The following is a 21,371-nucleotide window of genomic DNA, read 5'->3' on the forward strand; positions in this document are numbered from 1 at the left end:
ATAATTAAATTTGGAGAAATTTCCAAAATGAGGCCGTAAGTCGAATTGGTCTATCTCTTCAAAGGTGGGAGGACAAAATTAATCCAATGCAGCCACTCCTATAATTACAAACTGACAATGAAGCACTATATCATGACGTAATTCTCCAAAACTCATTTTTTTTGCATCCACGCTAATTCAATCGTAGCTACAATTGCGACAAGTGCATCGGCTCTCGACAGTATTCAAAGAACTTTTAATTGTCAATTAGATCTTTTGTAAAGAATCAATCTGATTTTTATTTACCATTATCTACAGATCTTTAGAAGTTTCCCAGGAAAAAATTCTCAACATTTTAGCCAAAGAGTTGGAAGCTCATGATTCTCAGTTTCTTTTCAATTCAATCAATTCATCCTTTTAGCTTATCTATCAGATAATCAATAAAGGAATATTTCTAGTCAGAAAAAACACCTGGCAACATAATAAATTTCCTTTTGCTTTGAAGAGGAGCTTTGATAGAGTTCACATTCAGATAAGTTGTTTCGTGTTGTACAATGTATTGATCAAGTTAACTTTTAATTTGAGTCAGTTCATCGGGTGGCACTCTTTGCAACCTACACAGGCACAAAGCTACCTCTCTACGTTATTGCGACTATATCTCACTGCTCCTTATGAGCTGGTGCAGTTTTTAATGTACGAGATTTTGTTCCTGTTTCTTCACAGTAGTCCATTAAAGATTGCAACAGATACAAAAATTTTGTGACTTTACTCTTAGATTCTATAACAGTGTCTTAATTATGCTATGTCTTAAGGAAATTCATATGACTTGGAATTGCCAAACATGGAAGTACTTCTTCTGTATACTTGTGCCAAAATCTGGACCTTTGAAAGGTATTTTACTTTCCTTGGTCTTTTGTCCCTCGTTCACAGGTTGGACACAACTCACGTAGCTGTTGAGGTGGGCACACTTGAGCAAGAGCTGTTGTTACGATCACTGTTCTGTGGCTGCACCCTGGCACATGCTCTTGAGCCAGTGGCCTCGTTCTTGGCACATGCCTTTCACCTGTCCACGTCCACGTCCACCCCAGTTTTCGCAAAAGTCGATTTCCTCATTTCTCGAAATCCGCTGAAAACCTTTGGGAGGGGGAGAGCTGGGCTTTTCAGATCGATTTTTATACTGGCAAAAATGTTACCAAAAATGCTGCTTGAGAAAGTTGCTTGTCCAAAAATCTCATATTTTCCAAGAGTCTGAAGGATGTGGCCGTCAACCTCGAGCTGGCGACGCAACTGTCTTGAGCGCAAACTAAAAAACCGCCCACTTACCATTAATGGCTTTCACATCCTTCATGCGTCGATGGTAGAGAAATTCTCAAAAACAAACATGTGCTTGTCTAAGTTAAGACATTTTTCATGTTTCAACGGACTGTAACCTACGATTTTTACTGTCGGTGTCGCAGGCCATAATTGGACACTTGGAAGTAATGCTTATTTTCCCACCAAATTTTGAAAAGTATTAGTATCAACAATTTCATCCAATTTGAAAATAACGTATTTCCTGAATTCTGAAAAAAGCTAAGATCTAGATTAGGAATAGAGCAACGAGTATAGCTGTTGTTTCGCCCGTGCACAAATTCTGTTTCCACGATTATAATTTGGCTTTCTGCAAGCAGACAGCAGATGATTTTTTTCAAAAAATCTTTGTCTTGATGTACGTTAACAGTACGATTATTCTTTTAAGTTTTGTAAAAATTCAACACAGTCAATTCTCCCATATACGAACCTATTAAAATAAGTACCCAGTATTTTTCTTAGTTTTGCACCTTTTATTTAAGAACATGCTTCAGTTTCATGAAAAATATGTTCAAATGACAAGATTTATAGATCCTGTTGTAATTATTCAACATTTTGTATACACTGTTTGATGTCCAAAATTCCTGACAATATTTTTGGTTTAGAATTGGCAAATAAGTCATTAAAGACATAATCAGAATCTGTTAGTCAGAGTTTTCTGGTGATGAAATAATAATCAACAGAAAAAAATAAATGTTCATTACTGACCTTTACAGACCGATTAATCAAACATACAACTGTCTTTGCTCCCAAGCACACAAAACTTGTTGCAATTGATTTCCTTAGTCTTGTTTTACCATCAATCTTACTTGATTCAATCATCGCAGCAAATGAATGTATCGAGCAAAGTGTACTGATCCCATCTTCAACCACATTTTCCCGTGCCTGCTGGAAGATTTCAAAGAGAAAGTCGGTAATAATTTCTTTAATTTAATTATTGTCACGTTTACTAATGTGAATCAGAGATAGACGCTTGTTTTTTGTCTCCCTAGTATAGCACACCAACTTAGTGAAACATGAATACTTTCCTTAAAATGATCAATCTTGGATCTTCTACCATAAAATGTGCCTTTGCAAAATGTGGTTTTAATATTGCAATGGTATTGGTGTTGACAGATCCAGTGCAATGCTGTTGATACACTTTAGCGTTTTAACGTATTTTTAAGACTTGAATACAGAAATGACGATTTTCAAATGTGTGTGCTATAGCCTACAACTGGCAGCTAGCAATGCAGCTGACGCATATATAAACATCATGGTGAGTGAATTGTAAAGCTGGTTTGCCCATAAGTGACTCTCATAATACAAGGAACTTCATGAAACCATCGTCAACGAAAGCCCAATTAATTTCTTCCAGTTAAGTGCAACAAGATATATGAGTCGACAGGAATGTATCAGAAGGATAACAGATCAATATGATGCACTCCAAATATGATGTCAATTGGCAGGTTGTAGTCAAGTTTAGCATTCCTGGTATTTTTTTACGACAGCGAATATCGATAAGTCAGTGAACGGGTGGCCTAAGCCAATGGACCTAGGCCCCAGATAAAAAGCATATTGAAAAACTCCTCTGTTGATGTTATTGCTGTTATCAAAGCGGAAAGAATAACCTAAACCCGTGGTCAACAAACAAAGTAAATAAAAGGGAAATTATCTAACAAAAACGTCATACTACATGTTGACAGACAAACACTTTGCCATGAAAGGGTATTTACTAACACAACGGGTGACTTTCACATGCAACTGAAACGCTATTAAATTGATAAGATGTAAAAGCCAAACAGTTACCAGGAGAAATATTACACTACTTTACAGCCTTCAGGAATGTGTCAAGATCGAAGAAAATAATTTGTTGGCGTTTCTAGGAGGTATCCTAAAAGATATTTCAAGAGAAAGCATTGATGAAGCACTTTGAGCTCTCTAATGCAGATGGTGTTTGACTTGGTGCAAATCGTCCTCAGTTTTACCATTCACTTCTACAACGTATTGCAAGTCAAAAGAAGCTCGAGAAGAAATCTCTAAATGTTTTATTCAGTTATTAAGACTGAAAGAATGTAATGCGGCTGGCTTGAATTGATTATTGATTTGCATTTTTGAACAGTAAAGACAGCCTCCAGCTACAAGAAAATTACCTTCAGAAAGTCAAAGCAAGATGCGTAATGCATCTCATAAAAGGAACAGAAGAGCTTCCCAGGACATGATGCATAGTTTCAGGCAATGACAACCGGAACCAAAAGAAGTTCTGAAAGTAATGATCAAATGATTTTGGCCTCATACTTCCTGAAGACATCCTCGGATGTTGGTTCAATAAAATAGGAGAGGGGCCAGCAGAAGCTGACAGAGATCTCTGAAGATATCAATAAACATCAAGTTCAATTTTGGACTCACCCAAATGAATTCCGTCGCTGGTGAGTCAGACTTCGCTAAACTGCCACTTGGCACAAGTTGTCTAGGCATTACATACTCGTTTCCCTATTTGATACTTTGTTCAAAACATTTTCTTCTGATTATCTAAAGGAACGATTCTTGATGTTGATACGATCGACTTTCTTGCTTCTGTTGAGAGTGCTGTCGTTCATTACATTTTATTTATTGTATTTCTGTCCTTCTTCTAGAGATTCCTTTGTATCTTTTGAGAAATGGTTCTTTTATTCAATATGAACAAGAAATTCCATTCCTCTGAAAGTGCAAATAAAGTGAGTTTCTTATTTTTAACCCTATATCTTGTTTATTAATGTTTATTGTTTTGACTGCAAAGCTCTCTTAACTGCAAATTTGTGAGATGAAAGCAAAACGCTCCTACTCAAATCTGCAAATGTCTCACAATTCGTGACATCATCTGCTGGACAAAAGAGCCATCAGGAAACTAAGTTGAAATTTCTACGCTATTCTTGATTGATGTTGACAGACAGAACACACACCAAAAGGAAAAAGCACACCAAAAGAAACATAAAAGTTAATCATCTTTAGACAAAATTTGAAGCACTGAAAAGGATGCAGGCATTGATATTATAGGAAATTTCGTTGCCTCTGTTTCCAATTTACCTTATGGCTGCTTGGCTCAGCCGTAACTCTAGCATACTCGGAACACAACTTAAAACAGTTATAACGCTAATTGTGAATGTTCAAAGGATCAATGTTTTTCAATGCTACACAGGTGATTTTTATTTTTTTACAAGTAACGGAATACTAAACCTAGTATTTCTATTATTACTTTGAACAAATTATGGAAACTTGAAATATGCCTTCGATGTTACATTTTCAAAATCTACATACCAATGGTGAATAATTAGGATTTTTCCCAATGAGTCAATTGAAAAAGACAAGCGATTTCTTCGTTATTTTAAAGTTTCATTGCAGTGGTGTCAACAAGAGTTTAGGTTGCTTTCAAACATACACTTCACAAAGCCATGCTTTCATGTGAGGCACAAAAGGGATCAGCCTTCTAATTTTTTGTTGATTTAGAACTCTTTCAAAACATAGAGATTTAAAGTTTTCTTTTTTAAGTAGAGTTAAATCTATTTGCAGAATCGTCACTGTATAAGGTATTAATTGCTTAATTAGATTTATTTCTGTAAAGCATCAAAGACTAGAGTGTAATTAAATTTTCATGGGATCCGCTGTTTTCCTTGTATCATAATTTTCGGATGGTTTTGTGAGCTGAATTTTGAAAGATAATGTTTATCTCCACTTGTGTCAGAATTCAAAATTCTTCAGAAAGAAAAAAACAGTTTAAGATGAAACGAAAAAGCTATTTTGTCCGCCGATCCTGCTGGTATATCCAATTGTGGATGGCAAAATACGACAGAGAGGAAAGCAGCATTTGATTAGCTCTTTTAGTTTGAGCAATCAGAGGTGGCTTAATCCTCATGTGATTGAAACATTCGAGTGTTAAAATGAACTCTTTCTGGCTGTATAATCCAGAGTTTTTGTCATACCTTAGATAGATGTTTTCTAGATAACATTTTGAAAAAAAAACAAAAATAATTATACGAGTTTTTGCGAAGTTCCAACTTACAATACGCTATTTGGATGGAAATCTTGATGTCTATCTAGCGTTAATTCTTTTTGCATAATTGTAAATATTCCCATCCCTTGAAGACTCTATAACACATAAATTTGATAGATTTTTCGACAAATGTAATCGATCCATTTGTAAAAAGTAAGTAGTTATGATTTTCTATATCAGAGAATCTTAGCTACAATGCTACAAGTTCTACTTGCGTCAACTTACAAGCCAAACAGTCATGCCTACTTCACGCGCAATTTCAATTTTGATATTATGATAAACATGTCTCAGGCCGTTGCTTGATACCTAACTACAAAAGTTTGATATCTGTGCATTCTGAAAATGTTTATTATTAAATTGAATCAGTCAGAAGTATTAGATAAATATTTTTAAAAATATAAGTTATTGTTTTGATTCCTGAGAGTGCAAGAAGAATCTTATGCCCAAAAGAATTAGAAAATTGAATGAAGATAATTTTGCAAGTATCTAAAACTTTGGCACCAAAAATTTAAGCTAAACTGATTGGGCAACCTCAACAGTCATGTGCTCACGTTTCTGATTGGCCTATTTCGATCCACATCTGGGTATTTATATTTCCTAACATGGAGTTTTCGGTCTATGTTCTGGTGTTTTATACTCTGAAGAGTGTCAGACGAAAAGCTTCAGTATACTCAAATGTTTGTTTTTTCAGAGCGATTTGTAATTTTTGTACCACCAAAAGATTGCTCCCTTCTTTAAAAAATCAAATGGGTTATTCATAACTCAGTTACTTAACGTCATATGCAAATTTTTTGAAACTTTTACTAAAAACAGTTATTTGAAATTTCAAGCAATTGGAAATATGAATATACTAGATTGCGTGCGGTACAATATAATGCTATAATAGCGATCAATGTAAGTAAATTGTACCAGGGAAATTTTTTTTAAATAAATAACGAGGTTTCGAGCATAGCCCGTTATCAAGTAAAATTGAAAAGCGATGATAGAACTAAAAAACGTTAAAGGAATATGGAATTCGACAAATGAAATAGGAAGACGAATATAAGAGCATAGAAAAGAAACATATAGAAAGAGCTAAAAATAATATATATATATACATACATATACACAAATACGGCATTTATGTGTATGTTTATATATGCCATATAAATTCTTCTTATTTATTTTAAAAAAAAATTTCCTGGGACAATTTTCTAACATTGATCGTTATTACGGAAATATGAATAGCTTGCAAAAAATTCGTTTAGCATGGTAAATTCAGACATTGTTATTGTGCAGTTGAAAAATGGCATGCAAAATCGATGATTTCAAGGCTATAGATCCTACTGTTGGAAAATTGGGACCAGTAGACGAAATAGAATAAAAACGAGAATGCTGATTGGCATGTGTTTACAAAATATCTTCTCAGAATCTTCATCGCATGGTGATCAAGCTTTATATGTAGTACCAGACCGAACTTTGCCTCCTCCGAACATATATTCCACATACAGAACTTAAGTCGGCGTTGCTTCGTTGGCAGGAAATTCGATGCAAGTGGAAAATTGGAGAGAGAATCAAACAACATTTATGAACCAAAGATTTTTGAGGTCCCCCCGTGATACCGGCTGGTGGACCCCGTCAACTTGGCATGTGTGCTGTTGAGATGAATACGACGGATATGATCAACAGTAATAGATGCAGCCCATGAAACCCAGACGATATTGGTTTCAGGCAGTTTATTGGAAAGGTTGATTTCAAGTGAGTAAAATCTATAAAAGACTTGACAGATAAGAAGAAACTTCAATGGCTTAATCTAAATCGAAATTATTTGCTTAACGCTACCTGTTGGCTTTCTGTAGACCTTTTCGCGATTTGCGAAGGAAGACATTGTGTTTTCACGTGGTAGCTGGCTTTTAATTCAAAACAAGAAGATAACAGAGTACCAGTTTTCAGAAGCATACAATACGTTCGGCGTTGCAAATAATGAAAGCAAGATTTGTACAGATCTAGTTGTTGACGCGATAATCTACCTTTCTAGATCAGTAGTATCGCCATCCGGAGCAAGAGTCATCAAGTCAAAGGTAAGAGCACTTAATAAATTTTTACAAATCTGGGATTGTTTCTGATTCAACCATTATCTCCACATCCAGCACAAGTTACTGAGAATTATTGCATAATCAGAAAGAGATAGTTCGACATCACAGAGAATCAACTATGGAGAATGCTTTGGAGATTCAACTAAATTGCTTGATAACAAGTTATGTTTATGATTGTTTTGCAAATGTGCTAGCAATTTTCTTACTATCACCAAGGCCAAAGATAACCATAAGGATTGTTAAACTGAAAGAAAACTTATCATTGAAAGCTTAAGGCGCTTCTGTGGATTGCCTACATAACTTAGAAATTGCATATATTTTGAGTTACAAAACTGACGAAGCTTAGAGCACTGTCCAGTCCTGCAAAATATACAATCACATAAGGAGGTTGAGGGCTTTCCCAACCCGTCAGCCACAAAATGTCTACGTCAGATCACAAATGTTTTCTACAGCAAGCTACTGCTAAGACCTTTTAGTCTGAATGATTTTTCTGAAGATTCACGACTTTTTAGAGTTGTTGTTCTGACCTCCTAAATACTATGTCAACAAATACAGCGTTGCTATTTGAACAGCAAAGAAAAGCTACATGAAATGATGACATCACTCGATGGTAAGATCTGTTAACTACGCACGCGTTCTTTTGTCAAACCCTGATTCCAAACACTTTGAAAAAAACAATTTTGCATTGTTATCGACATACAACAAATTTTCGTAAAAAAATGCTAGTATTCTTGCAAATCATCAGAGTTAAATTCTTTTTCTTCTGCCTTTGTTGTGATTTTTTTATATTGAAAACTTGATACGGATTCTGTTGCTACTAAGATAAAACTCACACACAATCTGCATTTGATCATCGGTACATAGTACTAGCATTTAGTTTTTGATTCTTTTCCTGAAGGCTGTTACAACCATTACCACAAATTATTAGTAGGAGGTTGAGTTTTAGCAAGCCCCAAAAAAGATTGAAACATTTCGTCCGAATCAGAACTAAACTGCACGAGAGTCGGTCCTAATAACGTTAGACTTTCTCGCTGGCCGCCTTTTTTCTTGCTGATATTGTTTTCGTATAATCATTCATTCTCTTTGTTAAACATTCAACGTTGTTCTTACTCAAGTTGAAACAACTCTCCTCTTAAAATGCTTTGTTTCGAGACTTTTTTTACAGCATTTCTATTATTTTGTTATTTGTGGCAATAATACTTTTTGCTTTGTTGAAGCTTGTTTTCTGATCATAGAAAAAGTGTGTAACCTATAGAAACAACGAAAAGACAGTAGATTTGTGAAATTGTCGTCTTCTTGTGAAGTTACAGATTTATTTTCGCTTTGATAAGAGAACATGATAACCTGCAGTTTTGCATAGAACCTAGAAATCCTTTCAATTGTGTTGATGGAGGCTTTTGGGTCATGCCTCCACTTTTTGTCAAAAACGTAAAAGATTGATACATGGACCATCATCAATCCTTTTTTATTTGGTTAACCACACCCCGCCCCGCCCCCGCTCCTCCTACATGCTTCCTATCATAGATAAATACACAATTCTAGTAGCAATTGCTCTGCATTATGGTATTCAGAAACATATATCAAGATCTCAAGCGATTTTTATAATCTATATAGTATATCTTGAAGTAATCTTTACTTCTTTCATGTAGAAACGAATTAATTTTCATCTCAAGCCAACCATGGCTAGATAGTATATGTAGCTAAGAGGTAGCAATAAGGAAACTTGAGATAATATGGGACTCGTTCCATGTTCGCCCGCAAGTAGTTCCCTGTTCGAAAGACGATGGACCATGCCTATTCGAGGGGTTCGTCCTATGTTGTAAGCATTTATAGAAGTTCAGCGTCTGCAATTGTGTATTATTACTTTATGAATTCGATCTCTGAAATTTACTTATTCAAACGCTGGTGTTCATCAGAAATATGCTTCTGTCAAATAGGAATCAAGAAAAAGATCTAGTTGAAATCAGATCTGCTTTCTGGCAAAAACTGATGAATCTTCAAAACAATCCAAAATCAATTTTTATTGAATTCCTCAGCTTAGATCGCTAGAAAGCTAAGAAAATCTCACTTTCTTGGCAATAACATTGCTGTGTTAAATTCTCACACCAAACTTTCTCCCTTTCAAAACAGAGTATGTTCTCCATAGCAATACAAATTATAAGCTGGTCATTTGCAGGTGACCGTTAGAACTCACCAGGAATCTTGCAATGAAATTGCAAGCCATTTAGGTGTTCTTTTCAATTATGTTATGCTAAAAGAATTACTCAGTTGTGAAAACGCTCAAACAAGCCCTTGTAAACAACTGAAAAGATTTCTGTCTTGAAACTAACGAACAAATCTCAATTAGCAATCAAGACTTATTATACCGTGTACCTGTTTAGCGGCATATCTAGTCAAAATAACTTTTTTGATACAATTAAAGAGTTTTTGTTACAAAAAATTGTGCATATACAAAGCCCGTGTCTTTTACGTGAATTAGCAACTTCAAATAGTCTCCGAAGATCAATATCTTGGAGTGATACAGCAACGAGCTATTTCAAACTTGCCAACGAAGACCTTAATGAAAGGCCTCAACGAAAAGGGGGTAGGGAATCATGCCCTCTTCTTTCTTGCAAAAAGATAAGCTACTCGACAAAATCTTCTGAGAACATCCTCTTTAACCAATACTTTGTTATAGAAAAAGGATTCCAGCTAGCTTGTCAGACTGAAATCGCAGCATATCACTATAAAATCATTTATTCTGTAGAACTAATCAAATGTTCTAGATTAAGAATTTTCGAGATTACTTATCTTAAGGTTCCACGTGGATTTGGTTTTCTAATGTTGACCATGCGCAATAGATTTACTGCAGGAATAGGAATAATCCCAGTGCTAAAACAGAGCACAGGAATTTGCTCGTCCGGTTTCTTGGACTCTTTGCTCATCTCTTAGCTTCAAAATTTGCGTTGCCTGCTAATTTTTATTATATTGAGGCCAACGACATGGCCTCGATTGATCAGAATTCGCACTATTTTTCTTCTGCTAGTAGGCTATCAATGCTTGATCTTGCGATAAAATTTCTTCTCCTAGGAAGATCACGTTGAAAAAAGATCAATTAATCTTGATCTTAGCTCAACGAAGAAAACTATATTTAAAAGAGCCAATTTGATAGGGCGATGGGGATGTCGCCTAAAAAACAGACAAGAGGTTAACTTGTGCAACTTATAAAGATTTAGCTGCAACTCACTTATTTTCAAACTTATTACCTATTTCGGATTTCTTATTACCTATTTTTGACTTGCATATTTCGCCTTTCTTGATATCAATTGAACAGATTGATACAAATGCATGTTGCGCACATCAATTTGATTGTCTTGAAGAACAACATCTCTGAGAGGCAAACTTCTCTGTTCACTTGCGATGCTTTCTTGTGGTTTCAAAGCGCCAGGGGTGGGAATGTATTAAATCAAACAGGCTGGATACCCAATTATTCACAGGTATTATTGCCAGCCATCAATCATTTAGAGCATTAATCGCATGAGAAGGGTCTTCAACCACTTTCTGGTACGATATAAAGCAAAATGTATGCTACATATTTTGGGTAGGTAATTTCAAATCGATAAAAATCAGAGCAGAAAGTTTTCATGCCTGGAAGTTATAACTCAAAGCAAAATCTTTGAATTGCGTAACAAGGCAGTTTTATGGGTTCTTTAAATCGTTCCAATGACTAACTAACACAATGACTAATGTTTTGTGCCTCTACGACAGTCAGACTTTCATGTTTTGTGCACCTACGACAGTCAGAGATATTATGTTTTGTGCGCTTACGCCAGTCAGACATTTAATGTTCTGTGCTCCTACGCCAGTTAGACAATTGATGTTTTGGTGCAGTTACGACAGTCAGACTTTCATGTTTTGTGCAGTTACGACAGTCAGAGATATAATGTTTTGTGCGCTTACGCCAGTCAGACATTTAATGTTCTGTGCTCCTACGCCAGTTAGACAATTGATGTTTTGGTGCAGTTACGACAGTCAGACTTTCATGTTTTGTGCACCTACGACAGTCAGAGATATAATGTTTTGTGCGCTTACGCCAGTCAGACATTTAATGTTCTGTGCTCCTACGCCAGTTAGACAATTGATGTTTTGGTGCAGTTACGACAGTCAGACTTTCATGTTTTGTGCACCTACGACAGTCAGACATTCAATGTTTTGTGCGCTTACGCCAGTCAGACATTTAATGTTCTGTGCTCCTACGCCAGTTAGACAATTGATGTTTTGGTGCAGTTACGACAGTCAGACTTTCATGTTTTGTGCACCTACGACAGTCAGACATTCAATGTTTTGTGCGCTTACGCCAGTCAGACATTTAATGTTCTGTGCTCCTACGCCAGTTAGACAATTGATGTTTTGGTGCAGTTACGACAGTCAGACTTTCATGTTTTGTGCACCTACGACAGTCAGACATATAATGTTTTGTGCGCTTACGCCAGTCAGACATTTAATGTTCTGTGCTCCTACGCCAGTTAGACAATTAATGTTTGGGTGCAGTTACGACAGTCAGACTTTCATGTTTTGTGCACCTACGACAGTCAGACATTCAATGTTTTTTTCATCTACGACAGTTAGACAGTTAATGTTTTGGTGCACTTACGATAGTCAGACATTAAATGTATTAAGCTCCTACGCCAGTCAGACATCTCAAATATGGTTGTCTTAGAGCAGTAAGACATCTTATGAAATGTGCTTCAATTCTTCTGATGGATTGAAAGCAAATGTAGCAGCAGGGCAGGAAACTTCTTCGAGTTTGTTAAAAACACCATCAAAAAACGGATAAGGCAATAGATTTTCAATTCTTGACAAATTAGTTGTATTATCACGAGCGAAGGTAACTCTTTTTCCGATCCTATCCTGAATTATATTTATAAATCAACAAGCGTGAAAGGAATTATGCTCTTCAAAGTTTTATTTTGTATTTCTTTAACTTGAAAATTTCTACAAACAAGCATAAGATACATTGATGAAGGCAAATGCGTAATTACAAACTAAATAATTTTCAATTTTCCTTTTTGTTTTTATTAAATGAACACTAGGCATTTTCTAAGCAGGAATGTCCTGCAATTTTTCCAGAAACATTTAAAAATAGTTAGATGTATAAGAAATTTGTCTTTTGATGTATTATACACATCGAAATTGCTCAAGAATTGCACTTTTGTCTGCATATTTATGGCTACATGAATGAATGCTACGACTTTTTTCAAAATATAAAACATTTAAGGCATTTTTTGCTACAAAGTTGATCCATAATAGACGAACAGCAAATGCCGTCTTCATTACATAACAACTTTTCGGAAGAAACAATGCAGCTGTTCCAAATTTTTTTGCCGGAAATAATTCATATTTAATGAGCACGTGTGGAATAAATGTTACCTTCATTGCTCCTTCGTCAGAAATTTAGTACATTAGGATAACTTTCTATGAAAATAATTCATGACTTACGCCATTTGTTCAGCTTGCTTTACCAGCTGGAGATCATTCAAGCACACTTATTCCGTCGGACTCAAAGCACTGAAATAGCGTCGGGTATAAAAGCAAGTCGAGCATGGTTTGCTATGCAGACAAGTCAAGCTGTGAAAATAAGCACACATTTGTCAGCTTTTCCACGAATACTTCGCAAGAAACGAGAATGACATTCTCAAGAAACAAAATATATATGCTCTTTATCTTTCTAAAAGCCGCTTTTTAAAATATCATAGAAGTAATTCGACAAAACACACTTTCTGATTACTAGATACACCTTCTGACACACTTATTAACTATTACTTTAAGATAAGCGAGGATGGAGAGAGTGAGACTGTTAGGACAGCTGATAAACATTTCCTCTACCCTTTTATTCGAGTCCTGTTCAGCGTGTTTTAAAGCGAGCGCATTGTATTAACACGCAAGGCGATAAGAAATGCACACAAGCCAGCCAAACTGAAAAAACAAACAGAATTGGCCAATATGAAATATATGTTTGTATTCTCTATGTAAACAGTGATTTACATAATCATCCAAATGACCAAAGTTTTCCTTTGCAAGTATGTTTTTGTCTTCACTAAATTATTTAATTCATTTCACTAAAAATAACAGCCGATTTTGTTTGCTATCAAATTTGCCGAGAATACAGGAGTGGAAATATTTATAGCCAAGATTAATGATGATGGGGTTTCTTTAAAGGGAAACTCTTTGTTCAAACTGACTTTTGTTTGATCATTCGCATATTGTTGAAGCTCGGAGCTTTTGCAACCACCTTTCGCACTGTTGATTTTGTCAGAATTAAATGTTCTTTGCTTATTACGTTAAAAGGTACAGAGCAGAGTTCTTAAGCAGGTCGGCAAAGTAAACACTACAACAGCTTCAGTTGCCAAACCAGGGATTACGCAGGCAGTAGAACAAGGTTGGGTTCCAGTGCTTGAATTGTGTTTAAAGCGCAAACAGGAAGGCAAGAAGCTCTTCCATTAATTTCAACGACAGAGAAATTGAATACAATCAATACCTGCTGCATTCTGCAATACACAAGGACGTAAATAAGCATTGGAATCTTGACTTAGACTTTTAGGCCACACTCACAATTCCAACTAATTGCAATTAAAAGATTTCAAAGATTGGAGGGGAGGGTTATGAAATATCTATATTAAAGGCTTATTTTGAGCATTACAAGCAAATGTGCTACTCGCAGGTACTTTTCTGTGAAAAGTAACCCATCAATGGCTTTGTGTTTTAATGCTGCAATCACAATGAAGCTACGTATGTAACTAAACTTTCAAGTCGCTGATATTTCAAATCTAAACTCCATGCTGCTACGTGTTTGGTTTTTCTACTCAGTCTTGAAAATTTGCAGTAAAAAAGTCTTGTTGTCTTGTATTTTTGTAAACATCCGTAATTTTGGAACTTTCTTTTCTAAACAAATAATAACGTGGTTCATAGGGTTTCTGACCACGCCCTCTTGTGCGACAGTCAAAAATATTTCTGGATCTGTTATGAGGAATTGTTATGATGAAATATAATGATGAAATTACTTATCTTGTCAAATGTGTTCCCAACAATAGATAGTGTACACAGTAAAAAAATATTACTATTCATAGTTATTGTTAATCATAGACATAATACAGTTGACCAATATTTCTAGGTAGAGCTATAACTAATCACTGATATTATACAGTGTAAAGATATTACTGATAGTAAATATTGTTAGTCATAGATTTAACATAGCAAATAGATATTTCAAGCCAAAGTTATTGCTAATCATAGATATTATAAAGTGAACCGACAATATCTATCAATGTAAATGCTATTCATTAATATTATATAGTGCACTGATTTGTCACTAGTCGCACTTTGTCACTAGATTTAATATTATATAGTGCACTAGTCGTAGCTATTACTAATAACTGATATTACATAGTGCACTTATACTATTAGCTAGTTATAAATTATATAATGCATGAAAGATTCTTGCCATAGATATATTAATGTTATGATGAAACATTGCATACTGTTAACACAAGGAAATGATGGGAATTACCTACTTTTAATATCAGTTATCTAGATTGATGAAAACAGTTTGTTTGTTGTTGCACAGTGCTAAAAATTTAAATAATTTGAAAGTTTAACAAAATACCAAATTAATCTGTCCTGCCCTGTGGACGATTAAAGTTGAAAATTTGGCTCTAATCTGCTGCCAATCACACCTAACTTTTTTTATTTTTCAGACCCATTTCAAGAAGCGGTTTCACATTGTCTCTCGGTTCTACAATTTTTCGCAGTTAACAATCAAACTATGCTAAAAGCTGACTGTGATTGCAAGTGGCCTGTTGCATAATAACGACAGCTGTTTTACACACAAGCAAAGACTCAGTGCAGTCATGCAGATGATACGGACGCAACATGCAATGGTTGGAAATTATCTAAGCATGGTCATCAGCTCCGTGAAAAGTTTTTGAATCAAACAATTTTGGACTGCATTGCTTGTATTGCATCCTCTTCAATTTCTACTCAACTTCAAATCATACTGCAAATTTCTACTGCAAATCATAATTAGACAAAGCCACGCTGAAATGAAGAATTCTTCAGAGCAATTTATAAGCACCCAGCTATCTGTGTTCTTGACGATTGCACTCGGTTTTTCGATACTATGCTGTCTGCTGTTCAATACTCGTTTAGCTTGGCTTATAGCAAGAAGACTAAAGGATGGGAGAGCTTTTCTACACCTTTCGCCGTACTTGTTAAGCTCGTGCATTTCAGAAACTGTTATCACCTGTGTCTTCGGGCCAGTTTTATGCATATTAATGACTCAACAATCCTGGAACATCGACACAGTTGTGTGTACGTTTCTAGACTGTTTGTTCCTAGCACTTTTATGGAGTGCAACTGCCTCGACATTTGTTTATAGTATGGATCGGCATTGCCTGCTTGTCCAGAGAAGGCTGTACCCCGAGACATTTGGGAATCTTAAAAGAAACGCAGTTAATCTTGCTTTCATATGGGTCTTATCTCTAATCTCAGCTCTTCCTTATATAGTGATGCGAAATGCTTCAGCTATTGTGCCGATGACATTTACTTTCGAAAAGAACATGACATATTGCGCCCATGCAGTTGTTATTTTGTACATGATGCCCGTGCTAATTACAGCGATCTCTCTTATAAAAACAGTGCGTGATGCTAAAATGAGAAAGAAAGCTTTCCATCAAGCGAATTCAACGAACGAGCCACCACATATCCATAAAAGCTTGATAGAAGAATTTCAGACGTACGAAGGACTTGTCGTCTCAAGTTGTATATTCATACTGACGTCTTTGCCTTGGGTATGGTTCCAGTTGCTGAAAGCTTTGGACCTAACTAGCGAACCATCAATAGCTAGTGAAATTATTCTGATGGTTATGCTTGTGTTCGGTGTAGGAACTAAAACAGGGGCTCTTGTTTTGTGTTCCGGCTGTATCAGAGAAAAGTTCTTCTCTAGCATTTTACGACGGAATAATTCAAGGGAATACAATTTAGAGCCTTTGCCCGTTGTCTTAACAAACGTTGCTGCTGTCTAGGAAAAAGGAAATAATGACGGGAGATTTGACACAAACAAATATTTGTGTTTACTTATGTGTTTTTAGGAGTTGTCAAATACTTTGGAATGACTGGAAACTCTATCGTATTTTGTCCAAAACTTCCATGTTAGCTGGTGTGAACTTTTCATTTCCAGGGTAACTAGACATGAAACAAGAAACAGATTTTGCATATCACGTTATGTTGTAATTAATTGGTGGTTGTAATCAATTGCTCTAGTCTTTAAACCCTTGCTCAACAACTTTAGTTGCTCTTTAATATAGTGAATATTATGTCGGATAGATAAATAGATAAAAGAGATTGAAATTCAATGAAAAGATGCATTCTTCGTTTTTGTTGTAAAGATTTTATGTATCTTTCTGGATTCTCAGGGCAGAGATGATGAAGACACCACGATGACGTTTTATATTTATATGCAATATTTACTAAGGCCTAATTATGACTAACCGGTTGATGATTACTTGACAAATCCACGTGAGTTACTCCTTACCACTCCACTAGCCTACGCCAGGTAGTGGCTGTCTCTAATATATATCCTTTCTACTGAAGCTCCTTCTCGTAACTGACTACAATTCTTGCTGCAGTACCTACTACGCCCATATGTGTGTTTTCGTTATAACCTTATATGGCAAAATGACCTTTGCACTTACCACGTGCTACTATTCTCTTAATTGCACGCGAAATACCAGAATTTAAATTCACAACAGTTTTCAAAGATTGCGTGCAGACCCTATTCCTGTAATTAAAGGGATGTTAAATAACGTAAACTTTGGGACCAGGCCAACCCGTCTTGTACCATTCACTTGTGGAAAAAATGGACCATTCCCTTGTGAAAAAGCCTTAATAATTCACGAGAGAGTGAGTGTAACGTCATGCATAGATGCTCAAAAAAGCCTGTACATCATTTTAGGAACTGCTCATTAAAGTGCTTTACTTGTAACGATAAATGCACGTAACATTTTGCGATCGTGCAAGTATCCATAAGAATTATGTTATCTTCGAAATTGTTATTTATGGAAGGTCGTTTATAATCTCTTTCAATTTCGTTTATTACTAGGAGGCTAGTCATTTACCTTGCAACCAGGCTATCACGGGTGAGCTTGCTGTGTTAAACAATACACTATCATTGTAAAATAAAAAATATCTAACTGAATCTTCCTAAAACAGCACTTCTTCATCTTACCTCACAATTTCTCTTGCCAAGCTCAATTCTATAGTTGAATATAGATAAAAAACAGACCTTGATGCTTTAAGTGGGGAAAAACCCACATCGCATCGCAGCCAAATTAATTGACTGAAAAGCAATTTTGTTTCAGTTCGTTTCAAACCTGAACATACTCGTTCATTTTGTTACATAATTCGTAAAGCATAAAATGATCTTTGTTCATTTGAATTGAAAATATCAAGAGCGACTTAAATAGCTTTTGTAGATGGCCCATTATTTATTGACTGCCTCAAAACCTGCAAATGCCCTGTACTCATGAAAAATGCATCGATTTCTTACGCGAGTTGGAAACAGAGCCATTGTTGGGATAATCACCGTTCTATATTAGTTAAGGGGGAAACTGAGAAGAAAACTAGAAACATAATGTGTAGCACATTATCAAAATCATCTTATTTTGGTACTGTTTCGGCTTGACTTCTGAAAACAACTACAAAATAATTCATTACAGGTTATGGATAGCAATGGTTAACTCTCAGTTGCAAACTAATTGTCGAAATCGAATTGATTTTCTGAGCAAGCACTGTTGCAAGTATTTAACAGATAATATCTGTCGAGATTCTTTTTATCTTGCAAGTGAAAATAATCTTTTCACCTAGGGTTGATAGAAGTAGGATTAAAATAAATTGGCTTCGTCGTTTCTCGAGAAAAGAACTCTCTCTTGTGATAATGAATGACATCTATAGTGTGCTCATCAATTACATTTATTCATGCTATTGCAGCTGCACTTGACAGAATACAGGTTTTCAAAACAGAATTTTTCAGTGTCTTCATTATTACATAAGGACCAAAACTTTAGTTAAAACTTGACAGAACGAGATTTGCTGATCACATCATTCCCTACACAAGAACTCTCGTTTATGTTTTTCATTTGTTCTATGCAATTGCAGCCCCCCTTGTTAAGATTTCTTCAACATATCAACAAAGCAAACAACTTACACATTGTCATAAGCTGTGGTTCAAACATGTTGCAGTTTTTGAGAAAAGGAAGGGGGTAATCCGATACATACCAACTATTAATATTCCATGTCAGGCGCCTATCCTGTCTTATTGCACCTCATCTGTGCTACCACAGTTGCTCTGAGTAAATTGTCGTCAACATAAAACACAACAAAGAACTTTTGCAATTGCTACAAAGGACCATGAACAAGGTGTTTCAAACGTATTTGGTGTTTTGGCAGAAATGGTATGCTGACTCCGTACATCCTATGAGAAATAAAACATTTAAAAGACTTGAGCAGCCAGCCACTTATCAGAATTTATGCATAACCTAATTAACTGTGATTTTAGTTTTTAGCAATCATTTCAACAAAACTTAGATCAGATCAGTGGGTTGAGTCTTGAAATTCGTTAACCCATTGTCAGGCCGAAACCCTGATACTCTCAAAACCTTACGACGAAATTGGTGCAACAAAAGAGCAATCATGTTTTCTAACTTTCCATTTGTCATCAGCCAGGTGAACTTCAAATTTATTGCACCTCTCAATGGGTCCCCAAAGTAAATTTCCCAGTAAGCCTGATATTCAAGATAAAATTATTATTACCTGAAACCTTAGGGATCAATAAACGAGGAATCAATACCGATTTGGTAACGAGGACGATTTCGAGTGGAAGAGGCAAAATTTACACAAAGTACAGGTCAACAGGCACTAAAAACTTCAATGCAAGAGCCCATAAAGATCTTTTTGTTGACCGACTGACGCAACGAGTCATCAGCAATGCGACATCTACTCCTTCTAGACCCATTTCAACATAACAGATAGGTGCAGGTTTAGGGTAGTAAGACACTAACTTTAAAACAACAAAACCTTAACCCATCACGACTCTTTTCTTAAAGCTTGTTCTAACTTCTTCTTTTCCCACTTGGCTTTCGATACTATTCTCTAAAACTGTTGCATAGCAATTGTTTCTGCCAGGCTCAGAAGTAAAAACAAAATAGATTTGTTTTGCGGTGCAGTAGACTTGCAAATTCAGGGCAAAATTCGAGAAAATACAGAATTCGGTTTCTTCATGACAGGAATGCGGCTGATTTCTCTTGTGCCCTTGTCTCTTCTTTTAAAACTGACAGTCAACATCAGAGCTTGAAATCGTTTGGCCTTTTCTGCCGTATTTTATTGTATTTTCTTATAAGAAGAGAAGAATACAAAAGGAAATACGCGCTGTTTATTATTTCAGGCTATGATCAGTTTTAAATTACGCTGATCAAGTTATTGTAAGGTAAAGCGAAGTTGATTGATAAAATGCCGCTTAATAGAAGGTGTTGTCAATGAAACTGAAAATCACACTTCAACTGGTATTTTCCGCTAGGCTTATTAAAAACTAATCTTAATAAGAGTTGCACCTGTCTTTCTTAGCAGATAAATCCATGTTTTGAATTTACATTTCCTCCAAAATCATCAGCGGAAACCTAAAGCGTTGGATGTTCCGGGAAGCTGAAAACTCCTGTTAACAGTGTGTCAATCTTTAATTTGCAATATCTTCGCTTGCACCTTTGGTTCGGTTAGATATAATGCCAACACCTGGTTATCTACACAATTAATTAAACACCTACTTGCAAAAATGAATGGATTAATTAGATACACGCAAAAAAGTTATTACTAACTACCAGATATCACTACAGGACTTTCAATTCACGCATTAAACTCAAAACTCATAAAATGTTATGCATTCCCAAACTAAAAATAAATTTGGATGTTAAGACCGACAATACACTCTTATCTTACAAAATTATTCATGTAATTGTGATTACAACTAAACCATAAACATTTCCGCTTCTACGTTACTTAGGCGCATTATAGCAAAATTTTGTCAGTTAGAAATACACCATTCGGCAAAAACAATATGACTTGGCTCTAATGAAGCTGCCTGTAATGACATATCAACTGTTCTCTTGTGCAGCTTACACGATAACTATTTGAAGGGCTTGTGTTGGTACATGTCCCTGGGATAATTGTTGCGGGGGGGGGAGGGGGGTTGCAATTACAGGGAATGATTGAAAGCAGACTCAAAGGCAACGCCCAATCACGAGGAGAGTGACCCGATTGCTAGTTCATTTGAAGGATATTTTAAAAGGATTTTGGGGTAAGTAGGAAAGGGGTAATCAATCTTTTGATCTTTACAAATACTCCTTCCCAACCTACGATTTTAGTGATTAACAGGCAGTGATGTGACCTTAACGTCATGAAGGGGTCATGATCTTAACAAGGGTACCATAACTGTCTTATTGTACCACAACTTTAGCACGTTGGATATATTTGCGTCAAGCCTGAGTACCAGCTGTGCCATGTTGGGGAACTAGGCGCTTTTGACTCTATTCCTTCCAGTTAACAAAATAAAATTAAAAACCTAACGTTATATATATTGTCAGAATAATTATGTTTACTTTATAAAATTGTTAATAGGGAAGAAAACATCATAGAAACTGAAAGAAAGCTGGCTTAACTTAGCAAATTTTAGTCCGGATCAATTAGCTGAATTAATTATATTTGATGCTCATGCAGCGTAACTGTCTACTGGAACAAAAGATGCCTATTTGCATTTAAGCAAAACAGATAAATTTTAACGAAATTCATACAATTACCTTCAGCTAAAGTCATCATATGACGGTATTTAATAAATATTTTCTTTCCAGGAACTGTGTAAAAGGTTCTTAGTATAC

General features: G+C 35.7%; 1 protein-coding gene across 2 annotated transcripts; it reads left to right on the top strand.

Annotated features, from left to right (window-relative positions):
• Positions 1–6,645: 6,645 nt before the first annotated feature.
• On the top strand, positions 6,646–20,534 carry LOC148959935 (uncharacterized). 2 transcript variants are annotated; one of them, XM_089109105.1, is made up of 3 exons: positions 6,646–7,075; positions 7,356–7,398; positions 15,147–20,534. In XM_089109105.1, exon 3 carries the CDS (start codon positions 15,492–15,494, stop codon positions 16,470–16,472), a length of 981 nt encoding a protein of 326 aa, XP_088965231.1. In that variant the 5' UTR covers positions 6,646–7,075; positions 7,356–7,398; positions 15,147–15,491; the 3' UTR covers positions 16,473–20,534. The 2 variants fall into 2 exon arrangements, with proteins under 2 accessions (XP_088965231.1, XP_088965230.1); XM_089109104.1 differs by having other exon boundaries at positions 6,646–7,398.
• The last annotated feature ends 837 nt before the right edge of the window (positions 20,535–21,371 follow it).

The sequence above is a fragment of the Rhopilema esculentum genome, chromosome 7 (genome assembly GCF_057945365.1).
Source record: "Rhopilema esculentum isolate cy_ngs chromosome 7, ASM5794536v1, whole genome shotgun sequence".
Lineage (NCBI taxonomy): Eukaryota > Metazoa > Cnidaria > Scyphozoa > Rhizostomeae > Rhizostomatidae > Rhopilema > Rhopilema esculentum.